This window comes from Delphinapterus leucas, chromosome 7 (assembly GCF_059928025.1).
Source record: "Delphinapterus leucas isolate spDelLeu-1000000601 "Yukka" chromosome 7, BTC_Dleu_Yukka2, whole genome shotgun sequence".
Lineage (NCBI taxonomy): Eukaryota > Metazoa > Chordata > Mammalia > Artiodactyla > Monodontidae > Delphinapterus > Delphinapterus leucas.
Genome location: NC_143135.1, coordinates 5090182 through 5110023, shown reverse-complemented (window position 1 = coordinate 5110023; position 19842 = coordinate 5090182). Strand labels below are relative to the sequence as shown.

The 19842-nt window shown below is 44.3% G+C and overlaps 1 protein-coding gene across 4 annotated transcripts in view; it reads right to left on the bottom strand.

Annotated features, from left to right (window-relative positions):
* KMT5B (lysine methyltransferase 5B) overlaps nt 1–19002 on the bottom strand; it is a 53632-nt gene extending 34630 nt beyond the window's left edge. Inside the window, exons 1-2 of one of the 4 annotated variants that reach the window (XM_022591208.3) lie at nt 18352–19002; nt 264–499 (exon numbers count right to left, since the gene is read on the bottom strand). In XM_022591208.3, the coding sequence (XP_022446916.1) occupies nt 264–423 (160 nt within the window). In that variant the 5' untranslated portion in view covers nt 424–499; nt 18352–19002. Of the gene's footprint in view, nt 1–263; nt 500–2678; nt 7880–18078; nt 18208–18351 lie in introns of those variants that run through there. The other 3 variants (XM_030763370.2, XM_089914397.1, XM_022591210.3) reach the window with 3 other exon arrangements.
* Nucleotides 19003–19842: the final 840 nt, after the last annotated feature.

Genomic DNA, 19842 nt, shown 5'->3' with positions numbered 1-19842 from the left:
ACCATTCAGTTATATATTCTACAAAATATAAAGTTATGCATATAAAAACATTATATTAAGAATTAAACTTGAGTTGTATACAATGTTTGATGAGAATAAAAGTTGATATAACTTTGAAAGAGTAAAAAAAACTATACTGTTAACTGTGAGAACATAAAAAAATTGTTTTGAAAACAACAGAGAACAGAATACACATTACAAAGTGGAAAGAATTACTGCCCCATATCACAATCAAAAGAGTGACAGTTGAAGTATGTACATACATCTGCTTGACCTCCTCTCGGCTGCGTTCTTGCCAGCCTTCACGGTGTCCTTTCCCGTGTGCTGTAATTTTGATTGATTCTGCTGATGGTCATTAGACAACTTGCCTCCATTTCTCCTGCCATTCAACACCATGTTCTTGGATTCTCCCAACCACTTCATACCCACAGACAGCCTGACCCAGGTGCATTTAGTCACTCTCTTCAAATAGCTTAGAGAATAATTTCAATGTTCTCTCCTAACAGAAACAAAACATGAAAAAACAAAACAAAATGGGGAGGTAAATACATAAAAGACCATATGCTACACAGACCCCTGAGACATTTTCAGAGTATTCAAAGTAACTTAGCAATTAGTGTTTCCGCTCTTCACAGACTACCTTGGCTCCCCCTCCATCCCACGTCACGCTGAGGTCTACGGTGCCCCCAGAATGAGGAGGGACTCGTTCTGCCTTGCTCATTGCTTGTGCTTTGAAGAGCGACGGGTAACTAGTAAGTACTCAATAAATATTTATCTCTTTCAGTTGCCAGTAAGAATCATCTTTGCTTCTTATTACCCTGATACCTAGGTATATAGCTCAATAACCTGCTCAAATTACACGTTTTGGTAACATTCTATTAACTCTGTGAGGAAACAAGGAAGTTCTCTCTTCTCTTCTGAGGAGCTGAAGAAAAGGCATCTCAGTTAAGCTTTGTCCACAACAGCTTTGTAACATCCTTTTGTTGCTGTTAGTCTGAAGTCAGGATTCAGGATATTTAAGGGACCAACATTCGAATATCAAAGTATTGCCCGTCATGAAATACCTGCCTTAGCATTCCTTTACGATGGCAACAAAAATTGAGATTATTGTATTTGCTAATATAGTGGTATCCCTCACTATCTGAATTTTAATTAGCTGAATTGGGAACAAAATGTCTTGGATAGTGAGAAATGTTTGTAATTTATAAGGACCTTCGGAAGTGAAGGTATAATAGATTACATGTGTTGGTAATGGAATGAGAAAGGATGTCCATGACATCACCTCATTACGGAATTATGCTTTAGTGTAAGTCAGACTAAAAAGGCTCTAGGATAAGAAAGTGTAAAAACAGAACTTGAGAGCTAAAGGAACTCTAAGATTCTAGCATAACTCTTCCAATTTGCAGATGGAGCTGAGGCAGCACGCCCAATGCCACACAATCAGCCTGCAGCCGCAGCCAGAGGAGAACCAGGCGTTGCTGCCCAAGGGCCTCTCATCTCACCACACCAGACAGAGCTCATTTTCCCTCACTTTTTCCAAACACACAGAAAAGTACACATGATAAATTATTCTGAAGTACTCCCAGAAATGTACACCTGGAGATGCCTTTAATGATGCCCAACACAAATACAAAATATTAATTTTTACTTGACCTCCAGTCTCTTTCATGTCACAGGAATTCTGTGTGAATTCACAGTGAGGTAAAATGTGGGTGAGAGCAACATGCTTAGGCAAAAACGTGAACAACAGCTGATCCATATTAAGGATACTTTTACAATTGTTCTCGAACATGTAATTTTCTCTTGGTTCCTTCACTATTAAAATTCAATTAGTATTCAACTTTTATTGTGCCTATCTTTTGATTCTTCTTGTAGGTTTCACTAAACCCAGAAAAATGCTGCTACTTAAATAATAGGAAAGGGCAAGTAAAATATTGATACATCAGTTCTAAGCTAAATATTTTTCAACTAATACTTTACCAAATTAAACAGAAGACCCCCTATTGATGATCAAATATCTTATATTTATACTTAGACAACCTGTCATTTTGATTGGCTAATTCCTTCATGTTCCAGGAAGTCTTCCTTGACCCTCACTGCCAAATCCAGGTGGACACCCCTACTATAAAACTGGGTGAGGGACTTCCCTGGTGGCACAGTGGTTAAGAATCCACCTGCCAATGTAGGGGACACGGGTTCGAGCCCTGGTCCGGGAAGATCCCACATGCCGTGGAGCAACTAAGCCCGTGTGCCACAACTACTGAGCCTGTGCTCTAGAGCCTGCGTGCCACAACTACTGAAGCCCGTGTGCCAAGAGCCCGTGCTCCGCAACAAGAGAAGCCACCACAATGAGAAGCCTGTGCACCGCAACGAAGAGTAGCCCCCGCTCGCTGCAACTAGAGAAAGCCCACGTATAGCAACGAAGATCCAACACAGCCAAAAAAAAAAAAAACCTGGGTAAAAGCCCTTATGTCACCATATAGTGAAGGCCTGTCTGCCTCCTTAATGGACTGAGAGCTCCGGAGGTCAGGAACTTATTTTTCTTTTCTCTAGTACAGCACAAAGCAGATCAAAGGCACTCAACTTACGAAAGAATAAATAAATTAGGTTGTGGTCTAAACCACCTCAAAGGAGCTGCCACTTTTGTACTTTTTTTAAACTATAAATTATAACCTGACCTCTTCAAATTCTCTTCTTCCTCAAGATGCTCGTGCTGTCACAGGCGGCTGGAGCAGCTCTGGCACAGGAAAGACATGGCAGGAATCAGCCATCACCGCCATCAACCTCCCTACTACCTGCCATTATGCTTTCTGGTTCACCCCCGACTCTGCACCTCCAGAGAAAAAGAACAAGAAGGTGGTAAAGTGCTTTGGGTCCTTTAGGAAATTCATCTCAAGAACGCCCACATATAACATACAACTTATAGATAATGATGGAAGAATGTGTTTTTAAGACTCTGTGGAGCCCTAATACTCCTCAATGATTAACACATAAAATGTAACTATACGGAATAGAAAAGAGCAATGTGGCTTTAGACAGAATTAAGAGACAAAAGAAAGAGCAAGTCACCTCTCCAGAGAATCCTTAAGTCGCAACCAAGCTTCCTACTCAGAGATAAAAAGTGGAAAGCCTGGGAAAAGGCCCAGCAATCTGTGTTTTAATAAGCCCTCCAGGTGATTCTGACACTAGTTTTCCAGTGTCAGAACTATCGTTCTAAGTTACTTATTCATTCATTTGTTCGTCTGTTAGGGCAAAGAGCAAATACCAAAATTTTAAGAAGTATGGAATAAAAATTTTTAATTTGAGGAAATTATACCTATCAACCTAAGTTTTACCAAGAATTTGGAAAAGTTCACCAATAAATTATTTTAGTAGTATACTCCAGCTACTGTGTACTAGAACACAGTGTGGAACACAGACTGAGATCCACTCTAACTTACACATCAGTTCAATTAAATGTGGGTTAATGATCCAAAATGGAGCAAATTCCTAACCCTGGGTCTCATTTATATTGCAGTCAACTGATATTATTTTGTTTGAACTTAAGGTACCATAGCATAACAAGCACTGTCAATCACAAGACATGGCTGAATTTCACTAATATGAACACACTGTATGTTATGTCTGGATGTATCCTAGCAGAGGCACCAATACTCTCCACTCGTCCAGATAACAACAGCTATCATTAAGGCAAAAGACTTAAGCTCACAATGAATATTTTGTAAAAGCAGTTCTAGTAAAGCTATCAGAAATTGGGGGCTATTTATAAACTTTTAGCTCAAAACGAACATACACTCTACTCATCGTCAGGTCACTGTTTGTTCTGCCCTCGTGAGTGCAGGATCTGCTGTTGGCATGATCATTCCCGTAAGGCTATGAGCTGGAAGAACACTTACACATTAAAGGTGGAGACGGAATTTCACAAGCTAACACAAGTGGATATTTTAGGAGGAGAAACAGGAGCTGAAGACATTGGGTGGCTCCCCCAGAGCTCCCCCCTCCCAACAGAGCAAGGGTGCAGTCTCTCTGGCTTGGAACCCAGCTGGCTCACATGGAAACGCTACCATGGTCATGGCTTGGTGGACGTATCCGAGCTAACTGGCCACTGACTATATCTAGAAGTTAAAATTACCTCAAATTTATTCCAAAATTGGCAGAAAAACAATTTTCAAGAAAGGAGTACTGGCGACTCCTTAAATGGCCTAACAGCTACAAATCTTTCTCTGATCTGATTTCCCAATATAAAAATATCACGAGGGCTTTCCTGGTGGCGCCGTGGTTGAGAGTCTGCCTGCTGATGCAGGGGACACAGGTTCGTGCCCCCGTCCGGGAAGATCCCACATGCCGCGGAGCGGCTGGGCCCGTAAGCCATGGCCGCTGAGCCTGCGCGTCCGGAGCCTGTGCTCCCCAACAGGAAAGGCCGCAGCAGTGAGAGGCCCGCATACCGCAAAAAAAAAAAAAAAAAATCATGAAAATTATTAGACATCTACTACATTCCAGACACTATTCCAGGCACTGAGGATACAGCAAATGTTTCTCACCCTCACCTGTGCCTTATTCTAACGAAGAAAGCTCTGGGAAGCAACAAACGAACAAATAAATGCCAGCACCCTGGAGAAAATGAAGCGGTTTCTAAGTGGCGGGAGTGTTTCAGGTGGAGCCAGGGCGGGCCTGGGGAAAAGCGGGGCAGCACTGAGGAGCGAGCACCAGGCAAAGAGCAAGTACAAAGCCGAGGGAGCAAAGCAGCTGGTGTGTCCGAGGACCAGCACAGAGCCCAGTGTGGCTGGAGCAGAGCAGGGGGTAAGAGGGGCAGGAGGAAGGCCAGAGGGCCTCCAAGCCCCTTCTGCGACTTGGGCACTAACTCCCAGGGAGAGAGCAGAGAAGTGACAGGAGTTAAGTGTTAAAGGCCCATGCTGGATGCTTGTCATGTGGCAAAGAGTTGGAATGCTTTTGAAAAAGCAGGTCTAATAAAGCGACTAACAATTTGGGGGGACGAGAGAGAAAGCAGTTAAAGAGGCCACAGCAATCAATGAGAGGGAAAATAGATGCTGGTGGCTCGCAGCAGCAAAAGCGGTGAGAAGTGGTTCGTCTCAGGATCTTTTCTGAAGATTTTGCCGACACTGTGTGAAAGAGAGACAGCTCAGATGTGCTTGCAAGTGGAAGAATGGAATTAGCAGTTATGGAGGTGACAAAGACCACAGGGAGGTCGGGTTTTGCCAGGGGGTGGGGTGCACGAGTTTGGTCATGTTTGAGATGCCTACTAGAGACCAAGCAGAGATGTTTAGGCAGCTGGATCTGGAGGACAGGCCCAGGCTGGATGTATAAACTTGGAGTCAGGAGACTAATGGGATTTCAAGCCATGGGGCAAGAGGAAATCACCTAGGAAGTAGGTAGAGATAAAAGAAGTCTAAGGACTGAGGGACACCCAAATATTTAGCGATCAAGATGAGGAAACAGCAGCTAAGGACACTAAAAGGAGCAACTAGTGAGGCAGGAGGAGAAGCAAAAGCAAACCAGGGCCCAGCGCTTCAGGAAGGAGTGACCCAGCTGGGCACAGGCTGCAGCTGCTCATAAGGCAAATCTCTGAGAGTTGAAAGTCATGACAGATGGGCCACTGTGAGCCTCTCTCAGAAACGACAGAGAACTTCTGAAATGGACATAAAGTCTCGAAACATGGGCTCACGGGGAAAGAATGAGATGGCAGAAAGGACTCTAAGGAATAATGAATAAAGAGAGTCCTAAGTTCTTGTTATTTGTTTCAAACAAGAGAAAAAGAGTCCAAATTTCAGGTGCCAGAAAAGATGAATGTAATATTCACAGGATGGGAGATGGTGGGAATAGGTTAATTTGAGACCAGCATGCCTTGAGAGAGTTTACAAGGATCTTTGTTTAAAAAAAAAAAAAAAAGTTTTTAAACGAACAGATTAATGAGCTCTCTGGCCTGAAGTAATAAATCACCTGAGTATGCTGATGGACGGAATCCCTGAGGGTTCTGTGCAAGGCTTTGCCCCCTCTATTTTTATGAGTGTCCGCAAAAATGACACAACCAGGCTCTAAGGAAACGCAGCTGTGACTATGCTCTGGCATGGGCACACCTTGCACCCACCCCCAGGGACTACCTGAAATCAACAGGAAATCAACAGGAAAGGTTTCACTGGACCAAAAGGTGGGGAAGGATGCACATACTTCAGATTCTAGTATCAAATGCACACAATTTATGACAACACAAAACGTGCTAGAAAACTGCTAAAATAAGGGTTGCATTTAAAGAGGAAAGTTTAATCACATTTTAATACCACAAAGGTAAAAAGCACACACACACATCATCATACAATCCAAATCACCAAGAGCAATGGCTGTCTTCAGGGGAATGCGATTAACATCAAGAAAAGATTTTTTCCCCAAAATGTTTACAGTGAACCTATTTATTTATAATTGGAAAAAACCCAAACAATCCGCTTCCCCCAATACTTGATATTCACGTTTCTAAAGAAACCACAGAGTTGTTCCATAGAAAAATGCGCTTGGTTTATGTAAAGTGCCCGCTCTATTCCCAGTGATGGACCCTCGAGAAATGTCAACACTCTGTTAGCCTCCCACTGTCCCTTTATGGACACACACAAGGATCATAAACTCTTAGTGACTTTTGAGCTCAGCTGCTCACCTCCAATTTGAGAACTTTGGTTTCAATTCTTTTTCACTTAAAGCTTTTGGAAAGGAATTTTTTGTTGAATATCCTAAACACAAATCAGGATTTCAAAACATCTGTCAGAAAAATGAAAATATTGATTCTGAAAGACTACCGAGAATTTCAAAATAATTCCTGTGCCATTAGCAAGAACTCTAACCAGTTTACAAGCTGAACTTGTCTGCAGACAGTTTATCTTTGAGAAATTATCCATCGACATGGAAACAGTCCCCAAGTGGCTGAAAATGAAAAGATAACATATATTTTTAAAAAGCAGGGTCTAGCTTGCTAGAGCACTTTTGAAAATCTTTATTGAGAAAAAGCAGAACAAACATTTTTCACGTGATTCAGTTACAATTTGCTAAGAAAACAATGCGATACACCAGTTAACAGTTTTATCTTTGGAGAAAAAGATTACAAGCAATTTTTTTAACTGTTACATGACATATTCTTCAAAAGGTTCAACTTTTCAAAATGAACATATATTACTTTGTAATAAAAAAATAAAGGTGTATATAAGGAAAATAAAACAGATTTCACAAAAATCCTTCTGCATCATCCGTATGTGTGTAAGTTAAAGCCAACTTCTAAAACTTTAAACACAGCAATTCAAATATCACACTTCTAGGTTGATGGGAACTGAAAAAATATCACTGAACTACTTCCACAAGTTTCTGATGCCTTTGCTTGTGGACTCTGATGCTCAAGTGTCACAATCCCCGACTCCCAGGGGCTTTATATTTAAAATAAGCACAAGAAAGACAAACACAAATGAAAAGCATGGAAATGAAAGAAAGCACTGTCCAAAGAAGAAACAACAAACACACACACAGCCCCCACCCCAAAAGAGCAAAGAGCACAAGGTGGACCAGGGGTGAAACTACTCAGACTACTATCAATTCCAACAACATCCCACTAGTTAAGTAAAAAACCAACTCCCCCTTCTAGGGCCTCATGTGTGCAGCCTATCTCACATGTGAAAATTACATGCAATAGCAAAAATAAAAGTATTCTGAAACTGTTAAGAACTACCATTAACAGAATTTACCTTACTTACCAAGGCCTACAGGTCCTGCATGATCCAGCCCTGCCAGTCTCACCCCTTGCTCCAGCTAATACTCCAGACACAGCCTAGCTTACGACCCTCTAGTGTGCAAGGCATCTTCCCACCACTGGCCTCTGCACTTGGGCTACTGCCAGCCTGCCCATCAGTCCCCACCTCCCACCCCTCCACCCAGGAGATTTGTCTGGGTACATGCTTGAATATTTCTCCTTCATGGTGTTTATCACAACTGTATTCACTTCTTTATGTAATTACTTGGTGACACTTGCCTTCCCCACTGCAGTATAAACGAGCTAAGGTACACTTCCGTATCACTGGAACCTAGCACAAGGCCCAACATACCACAGGTCCATTCATATCATATCCCCCTTTCTAGTCTCAAACGTAACTGCTACACATAAGCCCCAGTGGGTATTAGTTTTCCCCCTCAAATCTAAAATTACAAAAGGACTCTATAATATATGTACCAAAGAATTCCATGTCAGTATTTATCAACGGTTATTCCAAATTCATCTGCAAATAACATATAGCCAAGGTTCCATGGAATCCTACAGTAATAATTCACACAATCAGACCAGTTGAAGAAGCCCTGAGAAGCCATCAGAAGCATCTGGGATCACTATTCCATTGTAATTCTGTAATGCAGTTTGACAGGGTAATTGCCCAGTTGCCAATTTCTTAGAAATCTACCATGAATCCACGATCTCACCTATAACCTTAAAACTTGCTCCTATGAACACTGTCAGAAATAAATCTCATTTAAGAATTTAGATGACCTGTCAGAGTTCAACTACTCCTAGTGGTACGAAAGAAAAGTCTTGGGGATTTTTCTTCTTCTTAATTCAGCATTAAGCCCTTGTTGCTCTACAACTGGAGCCGTCATGCAGATTCAATGCTAATCGGGTATCTAGCACCAAACTCCAGAGCAAAGAATAGGTCTTTATACTTGTAAAATAATTACTAATGACATGCCATTATTAAAAGTATCATTTCTGCTTTCCTTTTCCAGCTTTTGTAGAGTCAAACTCATATGCGTTTTGCTTCAGCCAATTTAACAGCTTTCTCAAGTAGCCTCAGGTGGCAAAGCCCCAATCAGACCAGCAAGAGGATGGTGCCTGAAAAGAGCAGTCCCACCAATGCATAATAATGCTCCACCCACCCCCTTTTAGGATAAAATGATGGCTAGAGATAGCGTCACTAATCCTGCTAAGTTGGTTGCAATAACTTCTCTAAAGGAGGCTGGAAAATGGTCCCCAAAGATATCTATCAGGTCTTAATCTGAAACCTATGAATGTTAATTTATAAGGAAAGGGGTCTTTGGAGATATGAGTAAATTACAGATTTTGAGATGAAAGAGATTATCCAGGTGGGCCCAAAATGTCATCCCAAGTGCCCTTAAAAGGGAGAGGCAGAGGGAGATTGGACACCACACACACTTGAGAAGAAGAGGAAAAGAGTGGCGTGAGGTGGCCACAAGCAAAGGAATGCCACAGTCACCAGAAACTGGAAGAGGCAAAGAACAATGCTCTCTTAGAGCCTCTGGAGGGAGCCCTACCCATATCTTGATTTTGGTCCAGTGAAACTGATGGTGAACTTCCGGCCTCCAGAACTGTGAGAGAATACATGTCTGCTATTTTAAGCCACCAAGTCTGTGGTACTTTGTTACAGCACACACAGGAAACTAATACAGAGACCAGGAAAAAGCAAATCAAAGTAAAAATGCTTTCTAATTAGACTCCAGAAATACATAAAATTCCAACATGTCACAGGGAAAGAGATTTTAAGCACCTTTAAAAAGTTGTCTTAAATACACTTTAAAAAAAAGACATTTCCCCCTTCAACTGCACATATGAAACACGGCTACAGAGAGAGCTATATGGATTTTGAAGATAAAGCTGGTGTCTTAATTACATCTAATTACACATGCACTGTTTAAGCACAGTTAACCAAGATCTTCCTTAGACGTAACATACTGAACATTATCATATTTACATATATGTTTACAATAAAAAAAAGAAAATCAGAACTATTAGACTTTTTCATTTAGCAGACCATTTAAAACAGCAAAACAGCCACCACTGGTTAAGTCTATGATCAGACGTTTGCAACACTTATTCAGCCACTGAACTACAGCTGAGCATGTGATAAACTCATTACAGAAAATACTGTTTCACAGTTCCTTATTTATGTACACCACACGTACACCAACACGTATCACAACAAAGGGTTTTATGTAAGAAAGATCTGTGTCTCCAATTGTCTCAGTAGGTATTTCTAAAATAAAGGTTTTAGCTGACGTGGTTGTTGAGGGGAATTCTGCCCCTAATCTTAAAATCCCCTCCCCATCTCTCCGTGTCTGACCCATCCGCTTACCTCGTAGTGCCTATAAGTAAAATCAAGGACGCTTCCTTTGTTAGAGTAGTCTCTGAGACCCAAACAGCATTTTACTTTTCTAGAAACAGATGCCACCTAGTGTCAAGAGTCTGTAAGTACAGCCCGCAGTTCCTGAGAGGCTATGAGGTAAGTAGAACAAAGGACAATTGATTCTTACTGGGCAAAAACAAGGGTGAGAAAAAACTTCCAAAAGGTGGTTCTTGGGCTGGGTCCTAAAGGCCAGGTGGCAGACCGTGCAAGGGGCAGCGCGCACAGTGGCTCAGGACGTGGATCGGGGTGGAGTCAAAGCATCGGTGCCGCCCTGGCTCCACTCACTGCTCTCCAGCAATGTGACCCTGGACAAGCCATTTAACCTCGCTAATGTCTCATTAGTAAAATGAAAAGAGGTTTGGCACAAGGATTAAATAAGCAGAAACTGCTAATACAATAAAGGTCTCCAACTGTCTCCTCTTTTCATGTAACTAAGAAACAAAGAAGATTTGCTGATGTATTATTCACAAAACTTTAAACAATCAAGTAGAAATTTCCCCTCCATTCCTCATCCTACCGTAACTCTCACAGGAAAGAAAAAAAAAAAATCACATCACCTCATCCATTAAAAAAAGTACAAATTTTCAACAGAATAAAAAAGGACCAGGGGTGCTAATTTATGATACAGAGTTGAGATCAGCTTTGCTTTTCCTACAGCTCCTGAAGAGAAGGAATGTGGCTTCTGGCAACAATGTATAGTTAAACATCACTGAATTAGCCTCACATGTCAACATTCAGAGGGACTGCAGATTTTGTTACAATAGAATATACCTTGTTGTGTATCTGATAAAATATTATCTTACTGTAACTCCATTTGTTAAAATAATTGCTCCTCCATTCACTTAGTGCTTCCTATATTAACTTTATCATTTGTCACGCCCTGTAAAGCAGGTACCTTTTTTTTTCTGGTTACACAGATGAAAGACTGGAGAATTTGCTCAACTGTACTCATAGAAAGGACCCCACTAGCTAAAAAGCATGTGATTGGCGGCAGAGAGACCAGTTAGAAAACTAAATGCAACGAAGAGTAGAAATGGATGGGAAGAGAGAGGAAAGCTCTGGTTTTTCAAATACGAGCTTGGCAAGACTTGGTGACAAATCAGACATAGGCGCTGAGGGACAGAAAGGAAGTCAAGTCAGAAATCTCTAGTTGGGGTAGAAGTTTCAGTTGGGGAGACTGCAAGATTGCCACGAAGTGAGTTAGGGACTGCAGAAGGAACACATTTGCAGGAAAGATGAGAAAGTTTGGTTTGCTGAATTTGAGGATGGGGCACTACCCACGTGAAACTGTCGTAAGATGTTAAAACTCAGGAGAGAAGTGACTGTGAAAAGAGTAACATTAACAGAGGACCTTACAATTCACCAAGCATTTCAACATTATCTTAATTCAAAAAATCACAGAATTTCAGAGCAAAAAGTCTTAGATTAAAAGAAACAGGCTCAGGGACACGTATTACCTGCCCAAAGTAATTCACTTCTTCTGACAAGATAGTATGCTACCAATATGTGAAACCAAAAAAAAAAAGATATTTTTGAGCTTTATCATGGTCAGTTAAATGAAAGGAAAAGGGGAGTGAAGAGAAAAGGGAATAAAATAAGCAAGAGACACATGCTGGCACCGTGAGAGTCTGAGAGGCCTTGCAAAGGAGCATTCCCCACTTACAGTGCCTGGGGCATGCCGCTCAATGCCTAGCACAGTGTCCAACACACAGCTAAGTAATGTCCGCTCAAGACGTGAGTGAAGAACTGAGTGCCATGGGGATGACAGAGAGGCACCTCTTAGCTCCAGTTCTCTGGGCACCATTTCACACTATTGCTCGTTACTATGATCCAAGAACTGTGCTAATAACTTCACATATATCATATCATTTACCCACATCACAGTCCCTTAACATATACAATATATTTTAAATATTCATTAACATATAATATTAAATTATACAACATAATTCATATAATAAAAACATTAAATATATACAACATATACAATACTACTATTATCACCCCCACTTTACAAAGGAGAGGAAGCCTTAGAGAATTAGAAAAAAAAATTAGCCAAGGTGGGGTTTAAAGACTGTACACTCTTGACACCATATAAGAAAGCAATATAATCCTGACTCAAATTCTTAAACATGCTTCGCCCCATACTTGAAGAGGAAGACCCTAGAACAAAAAGGGACATGGTTCCTGATTTTATGGAGCTCAGAGTATAGTGTGGGAAGAGAGACAATCAAATAAGCATGAAATAGTAAATTCTGGTAAGAGCTATAAAGGAAACAACTAGGATATCAGGAGAGAATAATATAGGAACAAACTTTAGACTGGATGATCAAGGAGGATAAATCAAAAGCATAAATACAGAAACAATCATCTTCTTTTTGGATCAGAAACACTCCTGGTATCTGTTTATATCCACCAAACAAATATTTTCTGAAGCAACTGGCTTTGTCTAAATCCTCCTCTGAATGAGGTCTGATTTTTGTTTCTTTTTTAACGGGAAGGGAGAAGCAGGTTTGTATATGGCCTCTCCGGCTCCAGACTCTACGGGCTCACTGGCTGAAGGATCAGCCCCCTTTACTCTTTAGCTGGGGGACCCATTTTCCTAAGAGTAGGTTGGTTTTCTTGCTAAAAATATATATCCCTTCATAACATGCAACATAAAGATTTTTTTTGAAAATAAAAATACTTTTCAGAGATCATTAATACTTTTCAGAGATCATATATTTCAACCTTGTTATAAAAATGAGACAGACAAAATGAATCATTCAGAAGACCTAGAATCAACTCAATCCAACATTTATCAAGAACCTACTGGGAGCCACCGGGCACTGTTCGTGGTGCTGGAATATTGGTTGTGTGCAGGGAACACTAGAGGGCGCACGAGAGTTTCAGCTTTCAGGAAAATCTACACGGGGCTACTAAGGAGTGGGGACCTTGCAAAACCACACAGAAGCATGTGAAAACCAAGTATCTGATGAACAGAGCAGAAGAGTGCAGAATAGGAAGCAGAATGACCCTTCACTGAAGGGATCTTTTGCCTTAAAGCTGAGAGGCAATCCTAGTGTCATGAGAGATGTACTGACCCGGTGTTCCTATAAAGATGTGCAAGTTAGGTGTCTGTTGCACCCTAACACACATGACTGAGGGTTCACCAGCTTGGCAACCCTATGAGGTAGGCGAGACAGGTATTACCACTACAAATGAGATGGCTAAAGCTCAGAATGAAGTTGCCTTCCTGAAGTCAAACTGCTTTAAGTTGTAAGGCTGAGTCTAGAACCCTAGCATTCAGGCCTAAGTCTGGGGTTTACTTCAATATTTGAGTCACATGTCCATCACCCACAAACAAACAGGCTTTTCACTGGGGAATGCTTCCTAGCTCCACTTAACTTTTGTGTACTCTTATAATACAGAAAATAAGACATCTTGCAGAAATGCAACTGATAGGTAGGAGCCACAGAGATGTGGGAACCATATAGACCTTAAGAATTAGGCTTTTGGGACCCTAGTCTCCAAATTCTAAAACCCAAATGAATGTAAGCTGTATCATCAACTTAATATTTCAAAACAAGGAGAAAAGACTACATGGAATATACAGATGAACTATGTAAACCAATTGGAGAGATGGCAAAATATGACTAAATTCGCTCTTAGAAGTGAGAAGATGGGTGGCGATCAAGTGTAAAAGATAAAGTATAATTTAAAATTGGAAGTGATCTCAGAGATTAATGTTTAGTTATTTTACAGATGAAGAAACTAAGGCTTGGCCCTGTCAGTGTGTTACACAAATAAGGTGGAGCAGACTGGAACACAGACAGGTACTGATTCTTACTCCAGCGGACCTTCATCCAGCCCCAGAATTATACGTACAACTGTAGTTCTAATTATAATCAACCTTAGAAGATGGTGCAGTGTTTGACTCTGTCTCACACAGATACCAGCCAGCTTCAAATCTGGCTGGCAGACGTGGGAGCCAGAGGCAGCAAGTGACCAAAGTGGTCCAGTGGTCCTAGGAACCCTTTAATCTGATGGAAGGAAAATCATGAAGCAAGGCATAATTTACAGTATAAATGACTACGGAAATCAGTGACTTTTTTTTTTTCCCTCTTGTGACAATATTTTAGAATTAATGCAAATGGTTCTGGTTCCATCACCAACTATGTAAAGATAATATATCCACTCTAACTTACTGCCTATGAGCAATATGGGGATCAAAAGGAAAGTGTTTTTTTTTGTTGTTTTTTTTTTAGCTAGACATAAATGCTGATTTACAACAATAAGGTGATGAGTCTGTCATGGACAGATGGATTCTCTCTATTCCACACCTTTAAAATAGCAAAATCCTGTAATGCATGTAAAATAAGGTGTGCATGACTAAAATTTGGGGATGTGTCTGTTGAATAAAATAAGATATAGCTGTAAGTGAAAACTTACTTAGACTTTCTGTAATCTGACCAGGACAAACTCCAATCACATTAATAGAAAAACACAGGGTTAGATATTGGTCAGGCATGATGTTTCCTCTCAACCAGCACTTCTAATCTTCTAGGAAACACCAAATTACAGGGAAGAAAAGGGATTATTGTAAGAACTAAAGTAAAAACAGATTTGTAGAAGGTTTTTTTTTGGGGGGGGGCGGAATGTAGAGTTGGTAGAAAGAATTTAAAGGAAGTTGTGAAACCTTCCTAAGACCCAGGGTCCCCTGATTTGCTCGCTAGGACCCTTCCCCATTCAGCTTGTTAAATGAAACATTTAAAACCACAGGATTCAATTCAAAGATTTCAGAGTTGACAGTCTGTCCAAGAAAACAATTACTTTTCAAATCACTGTGTTCTAATGGTTAAAACTCCCTAATACTTGAAATTTAAAGGGCATTGGCTAGTTTTATCCTGTAATAAATTTAAGTTTGTGCTTTTTATTGCAATTAAAACCATTTCCTACACCAAGACACATCAGTAAAATACATTTTTTTCCCAAAATAAAAAGTAACTAAAAATCAGGCTAAAAAATTAAGTTACATCTTACACATAAAACTTCTATTGCGGGCTTCCCTGGTGGCGCAGTGGTTGAGAGTCCACCTGCCGATGCAGGGGACACGGGTTCATGCCCCGGTCTGGGAAGATCCCACATGCCGCGGAGCGGCTGGGCCCGTGAGCCATGGCCACTGAGCCTGCACATCCGGAGCCTGTGCTCCGCAGCAGGAGAGGCCACAACAGTGAGAGGCCTGCGTACCGCAAAAAAAAAAAAACTTATATTGCATAGAGCTCTATCTGAGATACAGATATCCTAAGCTCTCTTCCTGCATTTACTCAGTATATCTATGGAACCAACAGTGTGTCATACTGGAACAAGGACACATGGTCCCTATCTTTAACACTGTGTGGAAAACTCAGCAATTAGTGTTCTAGGGCTGACACAGTCGTGTAACTCTTGCCCATGAAGGGGAAGGAGTTTGTGAGTGGAGAGAAAGTAGAGCTCATATACAGCAGGCGAGAATAGAAAATAATGGAACTGACATCATTCATCTGAAAGGATTTGCTCTCATAAGCCGTGGGAAGGGCATTCCTGTGGACAGGGAGCTGCTCAGATGCTTCACACACAAATGACTTTGCAACACAAGCAGGCCACAAGCTCATGTCCTATAAGCCCCAAATTGACAAAGAAAAATCAGATTCAATCCCAGATACAGATGACCCAAGGGAAAATTTATAAACCAACATGCTCCACCCACAAAACTCTAAGCTCAAAGACACACAACCTGCTACCACTTCCTTCACATGCATATTCTGCTATACCCCTATCCTCCCCTCCCCCCATTTTGCCCACTGGTATTTGGTTCAGGTATGGAGCATTCAAGACAGAAGCACTTCAGTGTGTCTGTGAAGACAAATGAAAACATGGCAAGAGGGCACATGGAAATGACTTTGAGTGTGGTTTCAAAGTTTATGGGCTAATAAAAAATTAAGCCTTACTCTACTCTCCTCTTAAAGAGTAAGTATCCCCATTATTCTTTTCACACCCAAACTAAGTTGTTGTGTCAATGACAACAATGTTTTCAATAACAATAGAATGAACAAATTTTGAAAAACTAAATATAGGGACTTTCCTGGTGGCACAGTGGTTAAGATTCCACGCTCTCAATGCAGGGGGCTGGGGGTCGATCCCTGGTCAGGGAACTAGATCCCACGTGCACGCCACAACTAAGAGTTCACATGCCTCAACTAAGGAGCCCGCCTACTGCAACTAAGACCCAGCACAACCAAATAAATAAATAAATATTAAAAAAAAAAAAGAAAAACTAAGTATAGGTCACCAAGCTCTATTAATTAACATTTTTCATCCAGTGTCTACTGAGCACCTACTCTGTACCTGCTCTGAGCAGAGGAGATAAATAACGAGCTCAACAACCAACATCAAGGTCAACAATCAACAACCAACATCAAGGTCAACAACCAAATACGATACAATGTAACAACTGCTCAGGGAACAAAGCAGAAGTGTGTCTTCTCCTGAGTGGGTCAGCCCCTGCCCTTGTGTTGTAAGAGGTCTGCAAGGGGTGTGAAGATTTATCCAGGAGGTAACACTCTCACCGGGCCTTCCTGAAGGCGAGTATCAATCCCGGGGAGGGGATGCGGGAATGCCGGGCAGGGTGCGAGCAAAAGGCACCAGGCAGGGGAAACCACTGGGGCCCGGGCTTGGAAAGGAAGAGGAGAAGGCTTAGATGACTGGCCCACACCTGCGGTGGAAGTTGCTAAACATTCGGCTACAAACTTGTACCTATAGTAAGTAACTCTTTAAGTAAACTTCCCAGTATGCACAAATTATGTCAGGCTAAACGGATTGCCCCCTCCCTTTTCAAAATATTTACGCTTTTGTGACCAATCATCAGAAGTCACAGGCGTGTTCTTAATATTAAAGGAAGAAAGGCTTCAGCTAGCAACTGTTTCCTCTGATGGCCCTATAAAGCCACGTTCAACTATACTTTATATCAAAATGGTTTAAACCTAAAAAGGTCCTGATGAAAAGAAGCGCAATCACAACCCATCAACTCTTCTGCCTACCACTCTAGATAAGACTTTTCCCCCCAGGGTGAATTTCATACGGCAAGTTCTGAAAAATTAACTTCGAAGAACACATGTTCACCCCCTCAGTATTCTTAAAGTTCCCCCAGTCAATGGGTCGGAAGTAAAAGAGCTTTAACACGGGGTCAAATAAACCCAAACAGAGAGGGAGTGAGTTTCTCTGGGTCCAACGTGCTTCTCTACCATTCCAGCAAGTTGGGTCGAGTTGTCATCTTGTAAACGTTTCCCCCACTCTCATAGGTAGGGGTGACGCTGATACATCACCTTTGGATATGTGAAAAGAATCGAGTCACTCTGGGAGGACCGACGCCTTTTCTCGGGACCCGAGACGCCGGCCAGCTTAGGGGGCCCGGGAGGCAAGCCCCGGCCAGGAGCCGGAGCCGCTGTCAGGGGAGGGACGGAGCGGGGCGGAGGACGGGCCCGGGAGGAAATCTGAAAGGAGGCTCGAGCCCAAACAAAAACAACCCAAAGTTGAGCGCGGCAGAGGGAGCAGATTGGGCGAGACCATTCACGGCTGCCCATTGGAGAAAAGGGAAAACAGAGTCCCCCAATCGCGAGCGGCGGGGCTGCTCCCCTCGTGCGGCCGCGGGCCGGCCCGGCGCTGCCCGGCGGCCGCTACCGCTCCCTTCCGGCGGCGGCGCCCACTGCAGGGCCCGCGCCCCCCGGCCGCCGCCGCCGCCGCCGCCGCGCCCCTCCCCCTGCCGTCCCTCCACCCCCGAGGCCCCGGCCCTGGCCCCCGCCCGGCCCGGCGCCCCCGCTCCCGCCGGCCCGCCCCCAGCCCGCCGCCCCTGCGCCCCCCGCACCGGCGCCCGCCCCCCGCTCACCGCCGGGCGCTGCCCGCTCCTCCTTGGGGCGCGTCGAGGCCCCGCCGCCCCGCCGTTGCGCTGAGGGGCCCGCGCTGCCCGGCAACACTTCCCCGTCCCCTAAGAATATTAATCACCAAAAATAATTCCAGAGAAAAATGGAGAGTAAAATCCAAGATGGCGGCCCCAGCCGCAGCACCGCCCGCTCCATCCGCTGTCGGGAAATGAGTCCCAGCCGCGGCCGGAGCCCCCCGCCCCCACCGCGCCCCCGCGCCCCCGCGCCACGGGCCTCACCTCGCCTCGCCTCTCGCGCGGCCTCGGGGTGCAAAAGGCAGCCGCTGGCCTGGGGGCTCCGCGTTCTGAGTCCTGGCGCCGCGCGTGCTGCCTCCGGTGCCTGGGCGCCCTCACCTCATAGCCCCGGAGCCTCACCACCCGCGCCGCAGACGCGTCGCCGCCCCCGGTGAGCCGCTCGGACGCCGCCCGGGAACGGTGGAAGGACACGAAAAGGAGTTCCCGCGGCCAGGCGGAGGGACACCACTTCGGCTCGTACCGCTCTGGACGCCTCTGTTGCTTTTACGGGACCAGGGGTGGGGGGAGGCGGAGAAACCCGAGAAAGAAATGAGTTCCCCGCCGGGTGCTCCCGCGGCGGAGGAACAAAAAGCGAATTTTGAGGGGATGAGGTGAGTCGTTGCTTCGGTCCTCTCGCGGCGGAGGGATCCGTATTGAGCAGTCGGCAGGGATCCCTCCGCTCCTCGCTGCCCTTTAAATTGCGGCTGGAGGCGGTGCCGCCGCGCGTCCCTGGGGCGCCACCCGGATCTTGGAACTCCTTACGTACCCGGGCCCCGCGAGACCTCCTTCGACACTTGGTCCCTGGCACAGCTGCACCCACCGGGGACAGCCCTGGGGAGTGGGCAGGCTCCTCGCCCACTGCGCCTCCCGGGTGCGTCTAGGGGAGGTGGCCCCACGGAGGCGAGCCTCTTTGTTGTGGGAATGGGTGTCACTGGAAGCAGATACACCCTTAAAGACCATGTGGGCAGCCTGAGCGTTACACCGCTTAGTGTGGGAGGGAGGGAGAGGGGGTGAGCCTGCATTAATCGGACCACTGGCTTCCTAGTGTCAACCGGCTATTTCTTGAGCACCTACTGTGTGCCAGGCTTTCCGAGAAACGGGTTTTTCAGCTTCTCGCTCTAGTTGGGCAGTGCCGGTACCAAGAATGCACCTCCCTCCAGGAGCTTTAGGCTGGTGGGGAAGTTGCCCAGAGGCTCACACGGGCCAGGTGCTGCCCTGCTGGGAGAGTGCGAAGCCTCGCCCTTTGGATCCTGCAGTTGATGATAATGACTACAAAATAACGATGAGAGTAACATGTATTACAGCCTTTACTGGATACCAGGCACCGTCCTCCAGCTTTGGTGCCCTATCTCCTTTACTCCTTACAACGACCCCCAGGAGGTGGGGACCGTTTTCCCCATTTTATACGAAGGGAAGCTGAGGCACAGAGAGGTTAGGTGACCTCTAAGACAGCCAGTCAGGGCTTGAGCCAGAGCCCTTATCCAGTACTCTGGTCAAAAGCTCAGACGTCAAGAAGTTGAGGTGGCCACAAGCCGGGCAGATGCCTAAAGGTCTCCCCCAACCGGAAGAGTGGAAAAGGGAGTGGTTAGGAAAGGTGAGCCCAACAAGTGCAAAGGCCCTGGGGGCTGGGTGGGGGAGGGGGTGGTAAACAGCCTGAGGCTCCCGGAGGTCCAGCGTGGTCATGCAAAGAGGAGGTGGGCAGCACAGGCCCGTACT